The 23,383-nt window shown below is 39.9% G+C and overlaps 1 protein-coding gene across 2 annotated transcripts; it reads left to right on the top strand.

Moving 5' to 3' along the window:
• Positions 1 to 32: 32 nt before the first annotated feature.
• On the top strand, positions 33 to 22,464 carry TMEM184C (transmembrane protein 184C). Of its 2 annotated transcripts, XR_012904147.2 has the most exons (11): positions 33 to 399; positions 4,926 to 5,056; positions 5,155 to 5,191; positions 7,848 to 8,053; positions 12,284 to 12,358; positions 14,075 to 14,168; positions 15,405 to 15,517; positions 16,740 to 16,839; positions 17,413 to 17,584; positions 18,062 to 18,497; positions 21,758 to 22,464. XR_012904147.2 is itself a non-coding variant. In XM_075930004.2 (10 exons), exons 1-10 carry the CDS (start codon positions 283 to 285, stop codon positions 18,355 to 18,357), a joined length of 1,341 nt encoding a protein of 446 aa, XP_075786119.2. In that variant the 5' UTR covers positions 33 to 282; the 3' UTR covers positions 18,358 to 19,991. The 2 variants fall into 2 exon arrangements, 1 of the variants encoding a protein (XP_075786119.2); XM_075930004.2 differs by lacking the exon at positions 21,758 to 22,464 and having other exon boundaries at positions 18,062 to 19,991.
• Positions 22,465 to 23,383: the final 919 nt, after the last annotated feature.

Raw genomic sequence — 23,383 nt, 5'->3', positions numbered from 1 at the left:
CCCACTGGCAGCCAATCAGTGGTGCGCTGCGAGAAGCCGGAAGTGCAGTGAGGAGCCGGGGCGGAAGTGGCGCCGAGAGAAGTTGTTGCTTGGAGTCGTAGCACCCGCGTGCGGCGGAGCCGGGGAGGGGCCGGGCCGCGCTGCGTCCCGCAGGTGTCGGTGGGATGGGCCGGCTGGCCGGCGAGTCCCGGCCGCTGGTGTCCCCGCCGCGCGTGCGCTCCAGGCCGGCTCCCAGCACCTGAGCCCCCCGGGTGGAGACAGCGAGGCGCCGCGGCCGGGACCATGCCGTGCACCTGCGGCAACTGGCGGCGGTGGATCCGGCCCCTGGTCGTTGTTCTCTACGTGGTGGGGCTGCTGGTGGCGGTTCCCTTGTGCGTGTGGGAGCTGCAGAAACTGGAGGTAAGCGGCCCCCGAGCCTTTCCCCCCTCCCCTAGCAGAGCCTATGGGCCGGGGCGTGCGTGGGCCGGGCCAGGCTCCGGGCATGAAATAAACAAGCAAGACTGTGTCCTTAGCGCGGGCACGCTGGTGCGAGCACACGCCCATGGGCTTTCCCCCCTCTTCGGCAGGCTAGCGTCAACACGGCGCTGGGCTTTGAAATCCAAAGTTTACACATTCCACCACCGCCGGTAAAAACGGAGTGTATGTAGTAACATCACTTTCTTGTTTAGTGGCACACGCTGTGCATCTTTGGCAACAGTTATCCGATTTCAGTCTTCCATCTGTTCCTGCGACCAATCTAATGGCTTGTTCAAAGCAATCATTGTAGGCTCATTTCCTCTTCAGTTCCTTCTTGTAGTTAGCGGCAACGTTACCTTTATAAACCCAAAATCTTATTTACAAACCCTGCCTGTAGAATTAGTTTGAGTGATGTGACAGCAGAAAAGTTAATTGAAAACTCTTAAGGCAAGGAGTCTGGCTCTCTTAAGTCTTAAATTTTTCTTAGTGCTAGTTTGCGCTTATTTGAAAGGACCACATGTTAATGTAAACATGTACAAAAGCACAATGTAAACAATGGAGAAGTAGGCATTTGTTCTCCTTTAGGATCAGTATTCTTATTTTAACAATAGAGGGTTAACTGTTCAGACATAAGTGATTATATTGGTTTTCTCTTTAAAAGTGGAGTCATTTGCCACTCAAGCATGAATGGGGAATCTGTCAATACAATACACTGTACAAGTTTCAATGCATTTATACTAGTTTAATAGTCTGATCTAGTGGTGGGGAATGTCCAGCTCATGGCCAAATCCAGCTCCTGCCTAATTTGATCTGGCCCATGGCAAGTCTCAGTGTTGCAAGCAGGAAGCCTTGAGTCTCCGTGCCAACAGTCCCTCCCATCGAGCTGGAACCACAAGTGCCACCTCATCCCTCTTCAGGGGGAAGCTAGGGTGCCAGGCTAGTCAGCTGTGTACACTGCAATCAGAAACGCTCTTGAGTCTGAGTGAGCCTGTCCCTGCAGCTTCTGTTGTCAGGTCAGTGGGAGCTGTGGGGGGCAGTGACCCCAGCCATGGATGATGCACACTGCATACAGCCACCTTGCCACGTCATGGGAACTAAATAGTCTGAAGTTAGCAGCACCCAAGTGTGAGCCTATAGCTCTCATTCCTTCCTGCACCCCAACCCGCTGCCCCAGCTTTAAGCCAGTTCCTGCAGCCAAACTCTGTCCAAGAGCTGAAACTCCATCCTCCACTCCAAACTTCTCAGCTCCAGTCTGGAGCACCCTCCGACATCTTGAACCCCTCACTCTGCTACCTAACAGCTTAGAGAAAGCCCCAAACCGCCACATACCCAGAGGCAGCCGGGTGTGTGTGTGTGTGTGCGCGTGTGCGCGCGCGCGCGCGCAGTTAGCTGTTAGGATTAACCAATAAACCGAGGCTTAGTAAATTGGTGTAGTACTTCACTGACATTGAGGGGAGGAAACCTCTAATATAGACACTGACATAATTAAGTCAACGTAAGCATCCTTAAATCAACGTAAGTGTGTAGTGTAGATAAGCCCTAAGTGAGTTAAGACCAAGTAACCTCCATTTTTTTCCTTGTTCTTTCATTGCCTGTGCTTTATGCTATGTGCATGAGGGAAATACTTACCACAACATCTACCTTATTTCCACCTTATCTGTTTCTGAGATCATGTAGTGCTTTCTTCTCTCTTTATCTTGTTTAAGTGTTCCTGACTATCAGAATTAATTCTGAAGTCTAAATTCTCATAATCAGACTAGGGATGTTAGGATTAATTGATAAGACCAGGCTTATCAGTTAATCATTTACTCAGTTATACACTATCAACTCCATGCACTCACCTACCCCTTACTGTATCAGAGGCAGCAAGGATGCGGGAGCAGGCACCCCACAAGCACCAGATTCACCTGCCCACCCCACCGCCATGTTGTTACCTTTGATAGAGAGAGAAAGAGAGCAGCAGAGAGGGTGAGGGAGGCAGGCTAGAGCTGATATGCACAGAGATCAGGCTCTCAAGCAGGCTTCCCTTGTGTGCCAGCTCTGTGAACCTGCCTGCCACCCTCCTTGCTGTCTTCTACAGAGGCAGCAGGGGGGCAGGCTGGAGCTGGTGCTGAGGGGAATTACTTAAGCCATCAGAGGCAGGAGTGGGGAGGGGCAGGGAAGGCTGCTGTGAAGCAGCAAGAGTGGACCCACTGCGGACAGGGGCTCGTCCATGGCAGCAGTTCCTCTCTCCTTGGGTTCGGGCTGAACTCCTTGTGGACAGAGGCTGCTGTCGCAGGCCAACCTCTGTCCTCATGGAACTTGGCCCCCACCCCTCTGTGGATGGGCCTGCTGCTACCTCATGCCACTGCCTCTGTATCAGAGGTGGCAGGCAGCCATTCTGTGCAGGGAGCTGTTTATTTTTCAATTGGCTCCCCTCATGGACCAGCTTCCTCCAGCCCCACCCGTAGTACGCAAGAACTATTGCAGAAGAACACATGCACACAGCCATGTGCTTTTGCGCAAGAGCATCCATGGCAGTGTGGACGCTCTCTTGTGCAAGAAAGGTCTGATGGCCATTTTAGCCATAGGGCTTTGTTGTGCAAGAAACCCCTGCTGCGTGTCCACACTGTCCTCTTGCGCAAGAAGCCCTCTCTTCCCATGCTTTACTGTGAACTTTGCGCAAGAGCGGATGGGCTGTGTGGACGCTCTGCGGGTTCTTGCGCAAGAACAGCTGTTCTTACGCAAGAACCTGCCAGTGTACACATAGCCCTAGAGATTATTCAATTACGGGATAGCTAACATCTCTAACTCAGACAGCTGTGCTCCTTTCTAGATTATAAGTAAATTTCCTTGTTTTATCTAAGCACTGACAGCAAGTTACATTTCTGTTCTCCTTTCTGCATTTTAAACTTGACCATTTTATGTTCACATCTAAAAGCTTCTCTCAGAAATGTTACCTTCCTTTCTCTCTATCCACTGGATTTGCATTGTCTCACCCCACCATTCTTCTTAAGCCTGCCTCACTTTGCTTGATTTAAACCTCAGCTTTATACTGTTGCATTGAACAATAACTTCAAACCTTATACACCTGTGTTGGGCAATGGCAGGCATTGAAGATCTGAAGTTAATTGAAACTGCATAGCCTTTATGGTATTTGGGGCTGTTCTGTTTGATATATCAACATCTCATGACTGTTGAAACAATAAATAAATGTGTATGTACTAAAAATATGGCATTGAGCTTACAGTGACCATGTGATTTGAAGCTGTTCTCTTTGATCTCACAAGCAGTGTTAAAAATTCCTTTCTAAAAGCATTCTCAAAAGTCAGCACTTGGCCATAAGCTTATTTGGTTTAATGGTGGTATTTTTCTTTAGTTTTATTGAATCTCTTTAACTCCGTTTAATGACCTAGTATAGCTCAACTGCATTAGCATATGACCGTGGTTTTCAGTCTTTGATCCATGGACCTCCTGTATCTAAGATTTCCATCTCCATTTGAAATTTGTTAGTGTCTGCAAATGAAAAAAGTTGGAAAGCACTGATGTATAGAAACTTAGTGAAACTGCAGCCACTTATTTTATGACTCAAATACTCACATCTTAATCTGTGTTAAATATACAATACTCATTCATTAAGTACGGTTGTTAAATTACATTACAGATTTGTAGTGTTGTCTACCTCAGTTGAGTAATGTACACTTTTATTTGATTCCTTAAAATGACATTGTTACACGTATAATAGAATACAAGTTGAACCTCTGTGGTCCTGCCATAGATATTGCTGGACCAGAGAATCTGGGAAACCCAGTGGCAGGGAGTCCTAGTAGCTCCAGGGCTGCCTGCGGAGCCATTAGCAGAGAGGCAGAGTTGACCTCCGACAAACTCCCTCATTTGGGATCAAACAGTTCCTGAAGGCGCCGGACCAGGAAAGTCCAACCTGGATTGTTAATTAGTTGTTCCTTCTTGAACTTGCACTTACTAGTGTTGTGTTTTCTCTCTCTGTGTGTTAATTTCTGCATAATCAACATACTAGTGCAGTCATATTTCCCATATTCATTTTAATTTCCTTCCATTGTTACTTTTAATAAACAACTTCAATTTATTATAAAGTTGTTTCTTTTAGGTTGGTTTGCGGCCACTACTGCATGGGAAAAAAAGAACCAAAAAGGACTTAATGTGGGATCACTCCCTGGATCAGTATTTCTGTCTTTTGTTTTTTTCCTCGCATGTATCAAGTACACTTTATTTTGGTAACTTTTAATTACTTGATGTTGAACACTTTTAAACACACCTCTTTCACGCCTACAGTTGTTTACTGAATCCCCTCTTATCTTGTATTTTATATGTTCAGTATGTAATGCTGTTGTATTATTTAAGGGGCTTCTGAAATTAAGAAATACTTTAAAACTGATTAAAATGGTAGAGATATCAGTATAGTAAATTACCATTACTTTTTTTTATCTGTTCTTCCCTCCCTCCCTCCCAAGGTTGGAATTCACACCAAGGCATGGTTTATTGCTGGAATTTTTCTGCTGATGACTATACCAATTTCTCTTTGGGGAATATTGCAACACTTAGTTCATTATACTCAACCTGAATTACAAAAACCAATAATAAGGTAATACTTTGCATATTCTTTGCTGCTAATATTAAATTTCAATCCTGGTGATGAAAATACTTGCAGTAATCTCAGATCTTCTTTTGTCATTGATGCAGGATTCTATGGATGGTGCCGATTTACAGTTTAGACAGTGTAAGTATGATCTTTCTAGTCTCTAATTTGCAGTTGTTTGAACAACTGTGTTTTGCTTGCTCTGAGGGAAAGAGAAATGGAAACCAATGTAATACTTCACAGAACAATGCTAATGTGAAATCATTGCTGTAAACCTGACATTTCTTCAAATGACCTCTGCACACTCCTACTATGCTAGCAATCTGCTCTGGTGGGGGGATCTTCTGCTAGCAGTGTCTGCTGAACCACACTCATCCACCTTCCTAGTCTTCCCCTCACTCTCCTAAGAATAAGTCTTTAAAAGGGGAGTGGTGCTCTAGTCCCCTCAGTTCAACAGCAGTACCAGACAGACCAGTAATGTCCAGCCTTTTCAGAGATTCTGTGCCTTAGTGATATGTGTTAATTGATTAGGACTGGTGATTGTTGGCAGGATTTTTATTTATAAAGTTATTTCTTTAAGCTTTATTAGTTAATGGATCCAAAGGAGAGAGATGATGTAGAAGCCGGTTATGCCCACAAAAGCTTGTGATACCATCTACATTTTTTGTTAGTGTCTAAGGTGTTGCAGAACTATTTGTTAAAGTTTTTTTTCCAGTTACAAACTGACGTGGCTACTTCTGAGTCTTTTGAATACTAGAAGGCTTTCATTGGCTTATTTTCCCCAAAGAATAAATGAGCAGCCTAAAATTCCACTGAAAATATTGTTCTCCACTCCTGGAGAACCCTAAGGTGTCAACCTCTGCTAACAGAGGTTATCTTCATTTGTGCACATCTTTGGGTCCCAGTAAGTGTCTTGCCCAGTACATCGTTTCTGACAGCAGCGCTGAGCCACATTCCAAACCCCTTTTAGATACAAAGGGGTCAGAAGATCTGTTTTAGTTCCATCCTGGTAGTACATTGTGTTGCAGTCAAAGGACTGAATTCTTCAATTTTTTTAATCTCTTTTCAAGAGAGGAATGTGAAGGGACATAGCAAAGGAGCTAGCTGGCCAAGGAGGGAGTGTACAGCAATAGAGGCTATCGGGGATATTCTGTGAAGTGGAGTGGCATGAGAAGGGGCTGGTAGAGGAAAATTATTTTAGATTTTTGCCGTGCATAAAACTACAAATATACTCTTCGGTGAGGATTATGTCCTTGTCATATTTCCTCAGTGTTTTTGATGCTCAAAAAATTAGACTTGGTGATGGTTTTTAAATGAGAAATTGCGTGTCTTCTCCCTCTTTGACTGAAGGAGATTTTGCTCAGATTTCTATAAAAAAAGTTGTCTTTGGGTAAAGCACAAGTTTAAAAAAACTTCATCCCAAACATGAATATTTCATATAGCTTTTATCTGCAAAGATCAGGAAAAAAGAACACAATGGAAATTATTAGTTAGCTAAACCAATACATTTATAGGTTATGTGACTTTGCTGCAGATATGATGTTTCAGCTGTGTAAAAGGTGAGTATCTTTAGAAATGTGACAAGCATATTTAAAAACTTATACCCATGTTATGTATGGTCTAACTGAAGCACAGCCAAATGGGTGGCAACATTGCAAATAAGCCTCTACTAAAGATACAGTTGCCTAATTTCTAATCCAAACCTCTGGTTGCTTATAACTCAGGCAAACTCCAAGATGTGAAGCATTTCAAAGAAAGTAAGACTTCTTATTTAGATTAAACAAAAGTCTTTATTATGGAGCTATGAGGTGTCTGTGTGAAATAAACTTTTCACATTATAAACTTGCAGCTGTTCTTTAAGGACTCAACTCTGAAACAAGGGATTAGAAAGTTGAAATTTCCATGCAAGTAGCCTTCACTACAAAGTGCTTGGGTATATTAAGGAAAACTGTATTTTGACAGATCTATGAACCTCTGAAAACTGAAATTTCACCATATACTAAAAAAATGCTACTGTATATAGCGCTTCCTAAAACAGTGAAGATAGAAACTGTATTCATAATGCATCTTAAGTCCTTTTTGGTGCTGCAGAACATTTAGGATTCCTTTCCAGATGTTTGGAGGGAACGTCCTGCCTGGCAGAAGGGACCCTGCTACTGCTTACTGTTGGGCAAGGAGAAAAAGAATGAGGGCCAGGAAGTCACAAGTGCTGTTGCAGACGCTCAGTGGCTTGCCTTAAATCTCTTCTCTTTTTAACTCCTTTGAAAAAGGATGTTTTTGTGATTAAATCACAGGACTGGGACTCTAATCTGGGTTCAGATCAATATTCTAACTCTTCCCTTGTGTAATCTTAGGCAAGCCACTTAGTCTGTGCCTCAATTTCTCATATACAAAATGGGGATAATGCGACTTTTCCTACGGGCTTTATGAAAATAGCTCAATATTGTGGGGCTCCCAGACCAGTTATCCTCTAGTCGGGAAATTCTAAGCTCTGACTGAGGTGAGGGCAACAACAATAGGGTTCCAGTATTATCTAACCAAATAGTGCCTGATTATGGAATGAAAAATGAAATGTAACTTTAACTCTCTCCCTTATATAATATACGGTTTTCAATTACTTTGACATACTGCTGCTTATATAATTTTCTGGAGCCTTAACTACCAAAAGATGCTTATGCATAATTATGTCAGAGATATTGTCTTTAAAAGTAATTTATATGAAAAGTATTCCATCTATACTTGGATTCATTTACTTTATTTGAATGCAACTTTTTAATGTTTCCATGTTTTCTTATAGTGGATAGCTTTGAAATATCCCAACATTGCAATATATGTGGATACCTGTAGGGAATGCTATGAAGCATACGTCATCTACAATTTTATGGTATTCCTTTCAAATTATTTAACCAACCGGTATCCAAATCTGGTATTAATCATAGAAGCCAAAGATCAGCAGAAACATCTACCTCCCCTTTGTTGTTGTCCATCATGGGCTATGGGAGAGTAAGTACATTATAATATCTCTTTTAATATCTTGAATGTTTAATGCTGTGCACTTTGATACAGAAAATATGCTTGCTCATACTTAGTACTATAGTAGATGCTGCCTAGTTAAATCAATTTGCAATGTGCACACAGTACAGGTGGTTTGGTTTACCACTTCTGAACTGAAGCTTAAAGTAGTTGTGGAAAGTCTTTTCAGGTATCTGTAAAAATTACAGAATTAGATTTTTTTTTTTAATTAACTTATGACACCGAAAGACTCCCTTGTTTTCCAAAAATAGGTATGAAAGCAACATGCACCTGTTCTCCATGATTATTCTCTTAAATTTTCCTCTTTTTGAGGCAAACTCTTTTCCAGCAGTATCCTAGAGCAGGGGCCAAATCCTGTTGTTGTAGATTTACTCATGCAGTGTAGCTCCACTGACTTCACTTCAACAGCTAATGTGAGTAACATGAGCAGGATTTGGCCCATTAACTGATCATGTTTCTAGTTGCTTCATCTGATAGATATGTCCTCTTTCTTCTGTTTGATATTTTGGTAAGTTGGAATATCATGATTTTTTTTCAGAATAACCTTGTTTTATGACTAAGAAATCAAAAGCAAATGTTTTTACATTGTTAGCAAACACATAGAACATCAGAAATAGAACTCTCTTGTGCTGTGTAAAGGTCAGGTTCTTATTGCTGAAGAAAAGGAAGCATCGGTGTCCTATAGAGTGAAACAAAACAATCTGCTCATCTATATTCCATAATCTAGTGGTTTTCAATCAATGGTACATGTATCCCTGGGGTTCTCAGGTTTTCCAGGAGGTACATCAAGTCATCTAGATACTTGCCGAATTTTACAACAGTCTATGTAAAAAACACTAGCAAAGTCAGTAAAAACTAAGGTTTCATAGACAATGATTTGTTTATCCTGCTCTGTATGCTATATATGAAATTTAAGTACAGCATAGTCATTTCAGTTGACTTAGTTTTATGGAAAATGAGAGAGTAAGCAAATTATCAGTAATATTTTTCATTAATATTGACACTTTTGTATTTTATGTCTGATTTTTTTGTAATTTTAAGTGAGGTGAAACTTGGGGGGTAAACAAGACAAATCAAATTTCTGAAAGGGGTATAGTAGCCTGGAAAGGTTGATGGTGTCAAAGACTTGGTGAGATGAATCTCATGACTGGAATATTGGTTTAGGGAGGCATATCTTTTTTCAGAAAGGGCAGGTCAGGTAAAATGAGAGGAGGTGTTGGATTATACTAGGGATGTTAAAATGGAGTTAATTGACTACTCGATGGAATTTCAATTGACTATTCAACTAGTCAATAGGCACTTCCGCATTCCTCCTTTGAAATGCACAAGAGCCCAGCAGGATCAGCTGTGGGGCAGCTGCCCCTTTAAAACCCCGCTTCTGGCATTTCAAAAGGGCAGCGCCATGGAGCCCGGGGTCAACTGGGGACTCCCCAGCTGACCCCGGGTTCTGGGGAAATGCTGTGCAGAGCCCGGGATCAGCTGGGGAGTCTCCAGCTGACCCCAGGCTCCACGGTTGCACCCTTTGAAATGCCGTGGCGCTGCCACTATTGAGTACCCCTTCCCCCTCTTCCCCTTTGCTGCCTCGATCATATAGAGGCAGCAAGAGGGAGTGGGGGAAATTGACTAGTCCACAGAGTAGCTGATAAGCAAATGCTTATTGGACAGTTGACTAGTCTTTAACATCCCTAGATTATACATCAAGAATATATACATTTGTTCTGAGATCTAGAGGGAGGCAGACCATTTGAGTCTGAGTAAAGATTAAAGGTGTTAAAAATAGGGTAACTTGATGGTACTAGTCTCCTAAACATCACCAGATCAGGAAGAGGGGGGATGAGGCATTTCTAGAACTAACAACAGAAATACCAGAATAGTAAGACCTGATAGTAGTGGTGCGTTCTGACTACCCAGATAGCAAAACAAAAGATTTCTAATAAGTTATTCGAATGTATTGGCCTTTTTTTGGGGGGGGGGCGGTGGGGTTTTTTTGTTTTTGTGTTTTGTTTTGTTCCCGAAAATGAAGTAAACAGGGAGACAGCCATCTTAGACTTGTTTCTAACACAACAGAGAAGAATTGGTAGCAAATCTGAGGTTGGGACAGAGAGTGTCCTGTGCTAGATAGATTTCATGATTCTAAGAAAATGAAGGGATGCAGAATTGGCTTGAAAAGCAGACTTTAGCAAACTCAGAATTGATAAGAGCTCATGGGAAGAAAATCTTAGGGGAAAAGTTATATAGGAATCTTGACAGAGGGTTGCATTAACCAGCGAGTTACTAGCCTAGTGGATGGGGATGGGGAGCAATAGATGTAATATATCTTGATTTTAAAAAAAAAAAAAAAAAAAAAAATTTTAAGTAAGGCTTTTAACATGGATCCGCTTGGTAGTCTCAAACTAAGCAAGCTAAGGAAATGTGGTCTAGATGAAATTACTCTAAAGGGCACAGCTGGTTCTAAGAATACGTTTCTATTCAATTAGTAGTTAGCAATGGTTTGCTGTCAAGCTAGCGGGTGGGGATTGCATTTAGCCAGATCTGTCAAGGAATGGACAGTCCTGGGTCTGGTATTCTTCAATATTTCATGAATAACTGGGAATGGAAGGTAAGTTTATAAAATTTGCAGTTGACACCAAGCTGGGAGGTATTGCCGGCCCTTTGGAGGACAGGATTAGAATTCAAACGTACGTTTACAAATTGGATAATTGATCTGAAATTAACCAAATTAAATTTAGTAAAGATAAGTGCGAAGTATTTCACTTCAGAAGAAAAAAATTCAAATGCACATCTACAAAAGACAGTAATTAGCAATGTGCTAATACTGCTGAAAAAAATACATGGGTATATAGTGGATCACAAATTGAATGATGAACAATGTGATGCAGCTGCAAAAAGACTAATATTCTGGGGTATTATCTTGGGATGTCAAAATGCATTTATTAAGGTAGATGTGTATCTGCTAAAGTTTTCAGTGGTTACATGTTTTACACGTAGGGTGGGGGGTGGCAGCTCCCTAAGCATACCAGCTCTCGCAGAGCCCACTGCCCTCCACCACCTCTGTGTAAACATGTAACCCAGGCACATAAGTGAACTGTGTACGGGTTTACACTTTCGCATCCCTAGTGAGGGCTCTGCTGGATTACTGCGTCAAGATCTGGGCACCACACTTCAGGACTGATGTGGACAAATTGGAGAGAATCCAGGGGAGAGCAATAAAAATGATAAAATGTTTAAAAACCTGACCTATGAGAAAAGGGTTTTAAAAAACTGAGTATTGCTAATCTTGTGAAAAGAAGTCTGAGGGGGAAAGCACCTGCTAAATTTTCAAATAAGTTAACAGCTGTTATAAAGAAGATTGTTGTTGTTGTTGTGTGTCCATTGAAGGTAGGACAAGGAGTATTGGGCTTAGTCTGGAGCAAGAGAGATGCAGGTTAGATATTAGGAAAATCTTTGTAAGTAATGAGGATACAGCTCGGCTACGTCTACACTGGCATGATTTTCCAGAAATGCTTAAAACGGAACAGTTTTCCGTTATATTTCTGGAAAAAGCACGTCTACATTGGCAGGATGCTTTTCCGGAAAAGCACTTTTTCCGGAAAAGCGTCCGTGCCAATGTAGACACGCTTTTCTGCAAAAAAGCCCCGATCGTCATTTTCGCAATCGGGGCTTTTTTGCGGAAAAGAAATCTGTGCTGTCTACACTGGTCCTTTTCCGGAACAGTTTTCCGGAAGCAGCCCGAACGGAAGCAGCATAGTTTTTCCGGAAAAGCACTGATGATTTTACAGTAGCTCGTCAGTGCTTTTCCGGAAAGTCAAGGGGCCAGTGTAGACAGCTGGCAAGTTATTCTGGAAAAGCAGCTGATTTTCCAGAATAAGTGGCCAGTGTGTAGACAGCCCTCTAGTATAGGTTTCTAGCAGAGCTTGCAGAATCTCCATGATTGAAAGTTTTTTAAAAACAGGTCGGACAAACACCTGTCAAGGATGGTCTAGATTTACTTGATCCTGTCATAGTGCAGGGGTCTGGAGTGAATGATTTCTTGATGTGCTTTCCAGCCTTACATTTTCATGATTCTATTAATTGTTGTATGATATTTGAGCTAATTACTGAAACATTCTGGAAGTAGATTAGCTTGAAGAAAAGGACAGGAATTTTTCATCAATTGATGTCTTACATTTCTTAAATAATAAATTCTATGTTTGTTTGCAGAGTTTTATTATTTAGATGTAAGCTAGGCGTGCTGCAGTACACTGTTGTCAGACCATTTACCACCATTATTGCTCTGTAAGTATGCACATAAATAATTTGTTGTCTTTAGGATATAATCTTTGAGCTATACTGGAAAAGACTCTTTACACAGTTGGTTTTTATATTTGATTTGATGAAATCTAAAAGCATAACTTCTTTTGTTTTGCTGTATTGTAAGTGGAGCTCAAGCTGAATTGACTGTTAACTTGTGACTTCTCTGTGACCCCCGCTTATCATTTCCTGAGTTGGGGTAATGGGTATTTAACTTGGGGGGAGGCTTTTAGTCCTTCCCTTTGCTTTTTGTCAAACAAGTATTTCTCAGATTACATGTTAGTCATTGAAAGTGAGTGAAACTTTGGATGCAGGGAATTTGACTGTGCACTCTCCTGGAGTTCTGAAATAACTTTAAATCTTAAACATAGTCATCATAAAACCAATGACATCTATAAAAACTGCATTTAACATTGAAGTTACTTGAATTGTTGTTAGTGTTGCATGATTTGCAAATATTTGTGTCCTTTGTGAATTATTGCATAGACCTTATTTAAAACAGCTATATGTGTGTTTAAAATGTGTCCGTGTTAGGTTTCACATGGTAACAAATGGAAACTTTTTATACTGTTGAATCCATTGCAGGTGGTAAACATGCATTTCAGTTCAGGCCTCCTGTAATGGGGCTCAAAAGAATTGACTATATACCAGAAATATGTGGTTGGGACAGTGGTTAGATGAAAAACATAGTGCCCCCAATTTGCTGCTGCTGCTGCTAGGAAAAGGAGAATGTTGGAATTTTCTTTTAGCAGTTATCCTTGGAACTTGGTGAGGCAGCTTGGGAAGCCTCAGTCTTTTCAATAATTATTTTACCAGTTTAGCTCTTCTTATGCTCAGCAAAAATATAAACAGCATCAGACAACTCTTATTGGCTACGTCTACACTGGCCCCTTTTCCGAAAGGGGCATGCTAATTTTCCAGGTCGTAATAGGGAAATCCGCGGGGGATTTAAATATCCCCTGCGGCATTTAAATAAAAATGTCCGCCGCTTTTTTCCGGCTTGTAGAAAAGCCGGAAAAAGAGCGTCTACACTGGCCCCGATCCTCCGGAAAAAAGCCCTTTTCCGGAGGATCTCTTATTCCTACTTCAAAGTAGAGCATCCTACTTCAAAGTAGGAATAAGAGATCCTCCGGAAAAGGGCTTTTTTCCGGAGGATCGGGGCCAGTGTAGACGTTTTTTTCCGGCTTTTCTACAAGCCGGAAAAAAGTGGCGGACATTTTTATTTAAATGCCGCAGGGGATATTTAAATCCCCCGCGGATTTCCCTATTACGACCTGGAAAATTAGCATTCCCCTTTCGGAAAAGGGGCCAGTGTAGACGTAGCCATTCAGTATAAGTTTTCATATTTGAAAGGTTATCTTCACAGCCATAATGGTTAGAAGTTTAATTCTTTAAATGGAAACACATTCTGCTAAATAGATAAAAATTGCCCACTTAAGCTCCTGTTCCTCACCAATAAAAACTGGAGTGTTTTTTTTTTTTTTTCCTCCCATATCAGAAGGGTATAGCTTCTTTTCCATTGTAAAAATACTACCATAAATATTGCTTTGTATTTCTTCCATTCTTGTATTAGCTCTCAGTACTGGTATTAATGAACATAGGTTTTTACATTCTGACTGCTGGTCATTGGGATACAAGTTAAGTAGCACTTTTAGAAAAGAGGCTCATTTGTATAATGGTTAACATCAAACTTTCTTCCAGAATCTGTGAGTTGGTTGGTGTATATGATGAAGGGAACTTTAGCTTCAAAAATGCTTGGACTTACTTGGTTATCTTTAATAACATGTCGCAACTGGTGAGTATCACAAATGTATTTTTGGTATTTTGTTAAAATTAAGATTTTCAAGTATTGGCAGGATCGCTGAAACTTTTATTAAAATCTTCTCAATCATATCTACTAGATCCCCACTACATGTATAATAGAAGGAAAAAGTCATTCTCTACTATTTGCTTGCTTCATTATTAAACACTTCTGTAGAACATATATGAAATTTGCCATTGTGGTTAGGTAGAGAGAGAATGAAAAGACTTAGGCTGCATCTAGATTGACATGATTTTCCGGAAATGCTTTTAACGGAAAAGTTTTCTGTTAAAAGCATTTTCAGAACAGAGCGTTTAGATTGGCATGGACGCTTTTCTGCAAAAGCACTTTTTGCGGAAAAGCATCCGTGCCAATCTAGACGCGCTTTTCCACAAAAAAGCCCCGATCTCCATTTTTGCGATCGGGGCTTTTTTGCAGAAAACAAATCTGAGCTGTGTACACTGGCCCTTTTGCACAAAGGACTTTTGCCTGAACGGGAGCAGAATAGTATTTCTGCAAGAAGCACTGATTTCTTACACTATGAAGTCAGTGCTTTTGCGGAAATTCAAGCAGCCAGTGTAGACAGCTGGCAAGTTTTTCTGGAAAAGCGGCTGATTTTCTGGAAAAACTGGCCAGTCTAGACACAGCCTCCTTGTTTTAGTAAGATAATATACATCCGTTCATCACTACATCTTTGGTTCAAGTCCAGTCTGTTTGTAGTCAGTCACTACAAGTCATTTGCAACTGTTTTTTCCTTGCCATGTTGTAAATGAAATAATTTGTAATTATTCTCACTATTGGTGAGCATCATAAACTGCCACATTTGGGATTGACAGTCTCGTTGGTGTTCTCAGCAAAGTCTGAATAGGTGTGGCATTGTAGTCAAATATTAGTAGCAGTGGTTTGTACATATTAGAATTGTACTGGTGATAAAACACAGTGAGGCTTGCATGGTGACTTTCTGTGACACCTTATTCTGTGGATAGAAGACTTTACTCTTAAGGATTGTCAATATGACATATTACTTAAACAAATTTTTCAAGTGTAAGTTTTTTAAAAATGATAAAGTAGGGAATTTAAGAACTTCTAAACTAAAACTAATCTGTAGTTTTTTCTTGCATTGTACGGAAACATTTTACATAATAAAACAGTTGCTTTAAAATAACTATGTACAAAGTAAACATAAGTAATTAAAAACTGTAAAAGGTAAGAATTTTTCTTTTCCTCTAGTTTGCGATGTATTGCCTCGTGCTGTTTTATAAAGTCCTGCGTGAAGAGCTGAACCCAATCCAGCCTGTTGGCAAATTTCTTTGCGTGAAGATGGTAGTCTTTGTTTCCTTCTGGTAAGTAAAATATTTAATCAATATTTTTTGTTTCAGGGCTTCTCACAGGAGAAACAATCTTAGGAATGTTCAGGTCACTGATGTATGCAGTCTACACACTGGGTGCCCCAAACCTCTGACTACGAGAAAATAGGACTGGATAACAGCAGATGCATCACTCAATGATTGCCCTGTTCTGTTAATTCCTTCCAAAGCAACTAGCATTGGCCAATGTTGGAAGACAGTATACTGGGCTAGATTGGGCCATTGGTCTCACCCACTATGGCATTCTGTTTAAACTACAAAAATGTACTATTGTTGAAATTAAGTTATATTTAAAATTTGTATAAAAATTTAACTAGCAAGCTTCTTTAAAAGAAATATAAAGTATCTATGTAAACTTTATATTGTGGGAGACTAAGAACTGTTATATTTTATTCATCTACAAAACTAGAATTTCCTAACTTTTAAAATGGGTTAGAATGTTTAGGATTTAGGATGATGTCCTCAGGATTATATTCTAAGCCTTACTTATAACTCTGGTTGACTAATGTACAGTCAGCATAGCTATGTCTACGCTGAAAGCTTCTTGTGCAAGGGTTCTTGTGCAAGAAGTCTTGCGCAAGAAAACGTCCACGCTGCCATGTGCGAGCTGTGCTTTTGCACAAGAGTGCCCATGGCAGTGTGGACGCTGTCTTGCACAAGAAACCTCTAAGGACCATTTTACCATAGGGCTTGCACAAGAAATCCCTGCCGAGCATCCACACTGCTCTCCTGCGCAAGAGGGCTTACACCTGTTAAAGAGCTTAGCTCTTGCGCAAGAAGCCCTCTCTTACCACGCTGTACTCTAAATTTCCTTGCGCGAGAGCAGGCGGACAGTATGACACTCTGTGGATTCTTGCGCAAGAACAGTTGTTCTTGTGCAATAATGCGCCAGTGTAGACATAGCCTATAGGTGTTAAGTTACGTGAGGCTAATGAATAACTTATTGTGTTTCTGAGCAGCAATGTATTCCAGTGCAGAGGCAGTGAACCTAGGACTTCGGGAAGCTTGTTTTTTTGTCTAGACTTTTCCACTGTTGTTCTGCATGATCCCCTGGGAAACTGTACTACTTTGTGTCCATTTTTCTTTCATTTGTCTCATCTGTTAGATTGTAAGTTTCTTAGGGTGGGACTCTTTAGAAATGTGTTTAGTATAATGGGGCCTTTACGTTCTACTATAATACAAATAATAATCTTTATAGGCAAGCTGTACTTATAGCACTGCTGGTGAAAATTGGAGTTATTTCTGAAAAACGCACCTGGGAATGGCAAAGTGTAGAAGCTGTGGCCACAGGCCTACAGGTAAGTACAGCCCCTGCTTACAGGGAACTGGTAGAGGGGTAAAGTGAGTATTTTTCAAGTGAAACAGGATTGCTTGTTCACAGACACTCATGTTTCCAATGAGACTAGATTTCTGCTGCATATTGGATATTATGTGTAAGCAATGCAACTCATCTTAAATGAGTGAAGAATGTTACTTAGCACGTTGTCACCTGTTATTTGTATTGCAGAAATATTTTTTTAGTTAATCCCAACTGAGAATTTTTAACATAAATAATACATTTTTGAATGCTTTGTCACAATATATTCACTACTGAGTTTTCACTTCTAGGAAGTTAGGATATGGGCTTGGATGCCACAAAGTGCCGAATTGAAACACTGTGGTAAGCTTGGTTGTCAGAGCAATCTGCCAATATCTTGCAGTGCTGCTGGTGCACAAGGAGTAGCTATTGGTGCCCCAAAGCATTGTTTTTCCAAAGCTCAGAGTGTTCCTGCCAGTTTTGCTCTGGAAATAGAGATCTAGGAATCTACATTTTGTCATGGTGATGTTCTTGCAGGACTAGATATGAGTGTGTGTCTCTCTCCTTGTTGCAGGATTTTATTATCTGTGTGGAAATGTTCTTTGCTGCTATTGCTCATCACTACAGTTTTACCTATAAACCTTATGTCCAAGAAGCTGAAGAAGGATCATGCTTTGATTCTTTTCTTGCAATGTGGGATATTTCTGATATTAGGGCAGATATATCTGAACAGGTTCGAAATGTTGGTAAGTACTTGGATGATGCATCAGTTTTATAAAATACCTTAAGGTCTGGTATTGCTGCCATATCTGAGCACTTTACACATACATTCGATAGCAATAGTGAAGGTTTTAGTAGATATAGTGGTTTTTGGCTCTTCACCCTTGTTGGGATAAAAATTCTGTAGGGCAGGATTGTGTGTTTTGTTTTAGTGTTTATTATTATTTAATATTTTTGTTTTGGAGTAAAAATTATTTAGGTAAGGGTGAGAGATAAAGATATGAATACTTAGTGGCATGTTTTAATTCTGATTTGCTGAAGTGATTTGTTTTCTGACTAGCTTTTTTCCTAATATTGCTGCTTAATTTTCTCATCTTCAATTTTTGGCATATTAAGGCCAGTTTCATGTAGCCCACTTACTATTTTGTACTTGATATCTACCAAACACACTCTTGGAGCTATAAAAATAATAAATAATACTTTTTAATTTGGAACAACTTTAGGAAGGACAGTTTTGGGACAGCCAAGGAAAATATTTTTTGAAGAGGATCATGAACAAAACGAGCATACAAGTTTACTGTCTTCATCTACTCAAGACCCAATTTCTGATGCTGCTTCTATGCCATCTTCACCCATGAGTGGTCACTATCAGGGGTTTGGACACACTGTGACACCTCTGACTACACCTACAACAACCACAGTATCTGATGGCATTTATAATGCTATTGTTGCAGAAGAGAATGAGGATTCCCTTGGTCCAGGACATAGTACACCTGAGAAGCCTTTGGATAAAAGTTAAGCCCATCTCCACTTGAGTGTGCTTAAGGAACCTATTCTGTACTTTCCTACAACATAGTTTCATGATGACATATTCTATTACTCTTGAAGGAGTAGTTGTTAGCTGGATAAACTGCAACTTGTCTCACAAACAGGAACAAAGTAAGTGGTTGGAATTTCAGTTTTGAATACTGAATTTGTTTAAACTCCATAATGGATTTGAATATGTATCAGTTCAATATAAAACATGCACACCGTTTAAATTTTTAGCTCAGATTTTTAATAATCTGTTTAAGAGGGTTAAAATATTTAGAAAACACTATAGTGCCTAGCATAAAAAAGGCATAAAAATTAAACTCTTAGCACAAAAGATATCTGTGAACAAATACTCTATTGCTCTTCAAATGTGTGGGATATAGATAATGCTTCTAACTGGGGGACTTGATTTCAGGAATGTAATTTAAGCAACTAAATAGAGGAGATTTCTTATATTAAGTTTCTCTCCAATGAGTTGGTAGTAATGTGTGTCAGAATGGACTTCTGTACTTCCCCTCTCCCCTTCCCAACTCTGCTCCACACACCCCATCCTTAATTAAGATACTCTCGTTTCCAATAATATTCTGGGCATCAGCCAAAACATCCTTTTTAAAAAAGTTCTCCATACACTGGCCTAACTAAGCCTGTGAGTAAGAGACTAAGCCCAACACCCCCATTTACCACACTTAGCATGGCAGCACTGAGTTGCTGGGATGCCTTCTAGAGAGGTACAGTCTGAGCACAGGACTGTAAGCCAGAAATGTATTGTAATTGCAAATCTAGGAAAGTAATTTACATTTTGCCACTATTTTCTCTCTTTAAAATGGGAATAACACTTACTTCATATGCATCCTGATAAGAATACTTCAGCTTGCAAAGTGTCAAACAGGAAAAACATTTCATAAGTTGAAGAAACTGAATTCTGTACTTAGAACTACAATGAACTTACCCCTTTCTCTTAAAAATCATTAACATGTCAAAGTAGGGTATTTCCCAACAAAATGTTTTGTCTATAAATTTTTGTTTGTGGATGTGCTGTTATCTTATGCCTCTGTATAGGTTCAAATTCAGTAGCAAACTTGACACATTGGGAGGAAAATTAAGATATTCACTAAGGTGGAATCAAGTAGCTAGTGTAATATTTAATATACTGTTACAGACTTCAGATCAAGAATATTGGCATTTATATCAGAGTTCTAAGGACTTTTCGCAAGTCTCATTAACCCTGGGGTGTATTTTTTCTATCTTAACATCAAACTTGCATTTGCATTGCATGTTTGCAATTTGGTATTTATATAGAGAAAGAAAAGTGGAGCTGCATTAGATGCTTTTAAAAGTGGTATCTGCACCATTCCACCAAAGTACTTTTTTCCAGCATTGATACTCTACAGATTTTTAATTGTAACTTCTAACTGTTTAATTCATCTTAAAAGTGCTTTTTGCAGTACTAGTGTTATGTAAATATTTTGCCTTATTCACTAGGCTGCATATTTTATAGCCGAAGTGGAGTATGTACTTAACGTATTTGAATTCGATAGAAAAGAAAACAAATCACACTTTCAATACGCCGATTCATTGCCTTCATTGTAAATAAGCAAATAAAGGTTTTATTTAAATGTGTTAATTGTCTCTTGTATTTGATTTATTTCTGAAATCTAGTTACATCCAAGATGATTTATGGTGTGGGGGGAAATTCCTTCCCCCTTTCAAAAAGATCTTAAAATGCAGCTAATCCAAACACTTCTTCAGCATTTTCAGTGTCTTCAGTGAGGCCTGAAGTGAGAAAAGGAATTTTGGCAATAAAATACACCTGGATTGATTTAGTAAACAGAATACCAACCTGCTTATGTGTCTTGATTTTTATCTACAAACACTTCCCAGGAGCCTTTTCACATAAAAACCATATTTTAAAAAAAATACATTTATAGATCCTTTAACCTCCTCCTATGATGTGGCAAAGATAGGGTAACTGGTGTGCTCAAGACCAAAGATTCACACAGTTCTAAACTTCACCTTTATTTTTCTAAATGTCAGAAAATAGATGGGATTTGTAATCTCAGTGTTAACTAATTGAGATTATTGGGTAAAGAGGGTATATTCCAGAAGTACATGCGTCTTCAAGGGAATGCCCTTCTGGCAGCCCCCTTCCCCTACCCACTGTGCTCTTCAGCTTCAATGCTTCTGGCAGTTTTGAGTTACTGGTATAGGTGATAGTAGCAAAGTTGGCCTTCGGAAGATAAGTTACAAGGATATGGCCAGATGGTAAGAAGAGCAATTTGGGTCTGTTCCTATTTTATTTTACACAGGTAGATTGTACAAGGCAGTGGAGAATCAAGATTTCCAAATTTAACTTCATATTCGTTTAATTGCTGGAGAGCGACTGATGTTTCTCCTGCCTGTTTAGTATTTCACCTGAATTACTAGCTTCCTTTTTTTATCCCTTGTTGAATATTTTTCCCCCTGGGCTCTAATATACACACATGCTGGATAGCCATCTGTGTTGGATGATTTAGGCCAGGGCTACTCAACTTTGGAAGCCCCAGGGGCCACAATGATACTCAAAGCACATGCCGAGGACTGCATATACATGCAAATAGATTTTCACATGGATGGGCATGAATACAAAGATTAAAGCAAGACTACACAACATGCAGGCCCCATGTAAGTCAGTTCTCCTTATAACAATAAAATGCAATATGTTCTACCCATATGACAGCACTTTTAATGAGTAATGACAGTCTAGGAATTTAACTATTAAAACACATCAACAGAAGATCATTATATTGACTACTTTGTTTTGGCTCCCACCTGCAGGCCGCATGTTGAGCCCCACGTAAACCCAAACTGCACTGTGCGCTGCAAACAGGCAGCAGCCCACAGGTGGTGTGACAGTAGCCCTGATTTAGGCACAGCAAATCCTGCATCTTGGCATAGGGTTTTTATGATTGTCTAGTGTTCCCTCCACTTTTTTCAAATTATTTTAACTAAGATGGAATTTATTTTATATGGCAGTGTGACCCTGCCATTTCTCTTAATCTCAATGATTTTTTTAAATTTCAGTACCACCCTTGTTCATCTTCTTGAAAATGTAATGTCCCAGTCTAAGTTGGTGTGCTCCAGTTCCAAAATGTTTAAAAGCTATTGATAAAATTAGATAAATTCTAGAGTAGAATCCATTTTTTATAGTTCACTGTCATATTTTTTCTGGAAGACATTCACAAGAGTTCAACATTAGCTCTTAAGTCATTCATTAATAAAATCAGAGGATGAAAAGGCCACATAGTCTCACTAGTTTCCACTGCCCCATCCTATTTTGCAGTATTTTCTGAAAATTGAATATGATGGTAACTATTGCCTCCTATTCATGTTTCTGATTTTTCTTTCAGAATCAGATGTTGCAGTTCCACAGAGAAGCACTCAACTTGCTGAATTCCATTTTTTTTTTTCAGAAAAACTACTTCCTCCTCCCATTTCTTAGTATGCTGGATTCAAGTAACTCAAGGTTGCAGCTTCGGATCTTTCTCCTTTTCCTACTCAGATCCTTTGTATTATGATTCTAAAAAAATAAACATTGTCTGGAGTCTCTACTTCTAGGCAAGAAAACTGCCTTTGATATAAGACAAGGAACCTCTCATTTGTGTTCAGTTGTATTTGTCACTTGAAGGATTATTAAAACCTGCACTGAAGAGCCCAGTATTTGGTGATTTGGGACTTGTCTCCACTGCAGCAAGCGATCTACAAGTGGTTGATGTGTCCAACACACTAGCCATGTGTGGCTAGTAAACTGTAAACATAGCACAAAGAAAAATCTACTGAGGGCTTCTCTGCATAGAGCAGCGATATTTTCTGGTGTGATTTCTAAAGTGCAATGTGGCATATTAATTTTATATATAGACCATTGTGGTGCTCAAACATACTAACAGCACTATATTAAGCACACTAGGTATTCTTTAATGCCCACTAGCATGTTCTACATGGATCAGTCCATGTACAGCACATTAGAAATTAGTCCCATGGGACACATTTTCCCTTTAAAGTTGATCAGTTAGACTAGGAAAGCAAGAAATAATTACTATATATATATATATATATATATATATATATATATATATATATATAAAAAAAAATCTTAACGTGGAAAAGCAGTTTTGATCATTGCTTTTCTCTCATCAAATGAGACGCGCCAGCTAGGCCTGATCCACATTAAGAGGGACAGTTGACAAGATATTTAATTCCAGCTACATAATTATCTTAAATTGCATTTTAGGGTCACTAGCACAGCAGAAGGTTGATGGCAGCACGTGCTCCCTTTGACTTCTCTTACTCCTTGGCAACGTCTAGACTGGCATGATTTTCCGGAAATGCTTAACAGAAAAATTTTCCGTTAAAAGCATTTTTGGAAAAGAGCGTCTAGATTGGCACAGACGCTTTTCCACAAAAGCACTTTTTGCAGTAAAGCGTCTGTGCCAATCTAGACCCACTTTTCTGCAAAAAAGCCCCGATCACCATTTTCACGATCGGGGCTTTTTTGCGGAAAATAAATCTGAGCTGTCTACACTGGCCCTTTTGCACAAAAGGACTTTTGCCCGAATGGGAGCAGCATAGTATTTCCGCAAGAAGCACTGATTTCTTACAGTAGGAAGTCGGTGCTTTTACGGAAATTCCAGTGGCCAGTGTAGACAGCTGGCAAGTTTTTCCAGAAAAGCGGCTGATTTTCCAGAAAAACTAGCCAGTCTAGACACAGCCCTTGTGAGGAACAAGACTATTAGCAGACTAGGAGTTCATTCTGGAGCTTCAACCTCCTGCCTCTAGCAAAAATGGAGCTAGCTCCAGCTTCCTGCAGCATATGGGGGGGGGGAGAGAGGCAAGGGGAGTCCTGAGGCTCTGTGCCAGACCCAGCTTCTCAGGAAACATATGCACAGTGGTGGGCAGGGATGGAGAAGTGCCTACTTCATGAGAAGCCAGATATGGTGTGGAGCCTCAGGACCCTTGCCCACCCCAAATGGCATACT

This window comes from Pelodiscus sinensis, chromosome 4 (assembly GCF_052426305.1).
Source record: "Pelodiscus sinensis isolate ZL-2025 chromosome 4, ASM5242630v1, whole genome shotgun sequence".
Taxonomy (NCBI): Eukaryota; Metazoa; Chordata; order Testudines; family Trionychidae; genus Pelodiscus; species Pelodiscus sinensis.
This window is presented reverse-complemented; position numbering and strand designations above follow the sequence as displayed.

Excerpts from the sequence above, each read along its gene's own strand:
- TMEM184C (XM_075930004.2), top strand. The coding sequence starts at position 283 with ATGCCGTGCACCTGCGGCAACTGGCGGCGGTGGATCCGGCCCCTGGTC. Across the intron at positions 5,192-7,847 it reads CGATTTACAGTTTAGACAGT|TGGATAGCTTTGAAATATCC; the intron begins GTAAGTATGATC and ends GTTTTCTTATAG. Across the intron at positions 17,585-18,061 it reads TGAACAGGTTCGAAATGTTG|GAAGGACAGTTTTGGGACAG; the intron begins GTAAGTACTTGG and ends GAACAACTTTAG.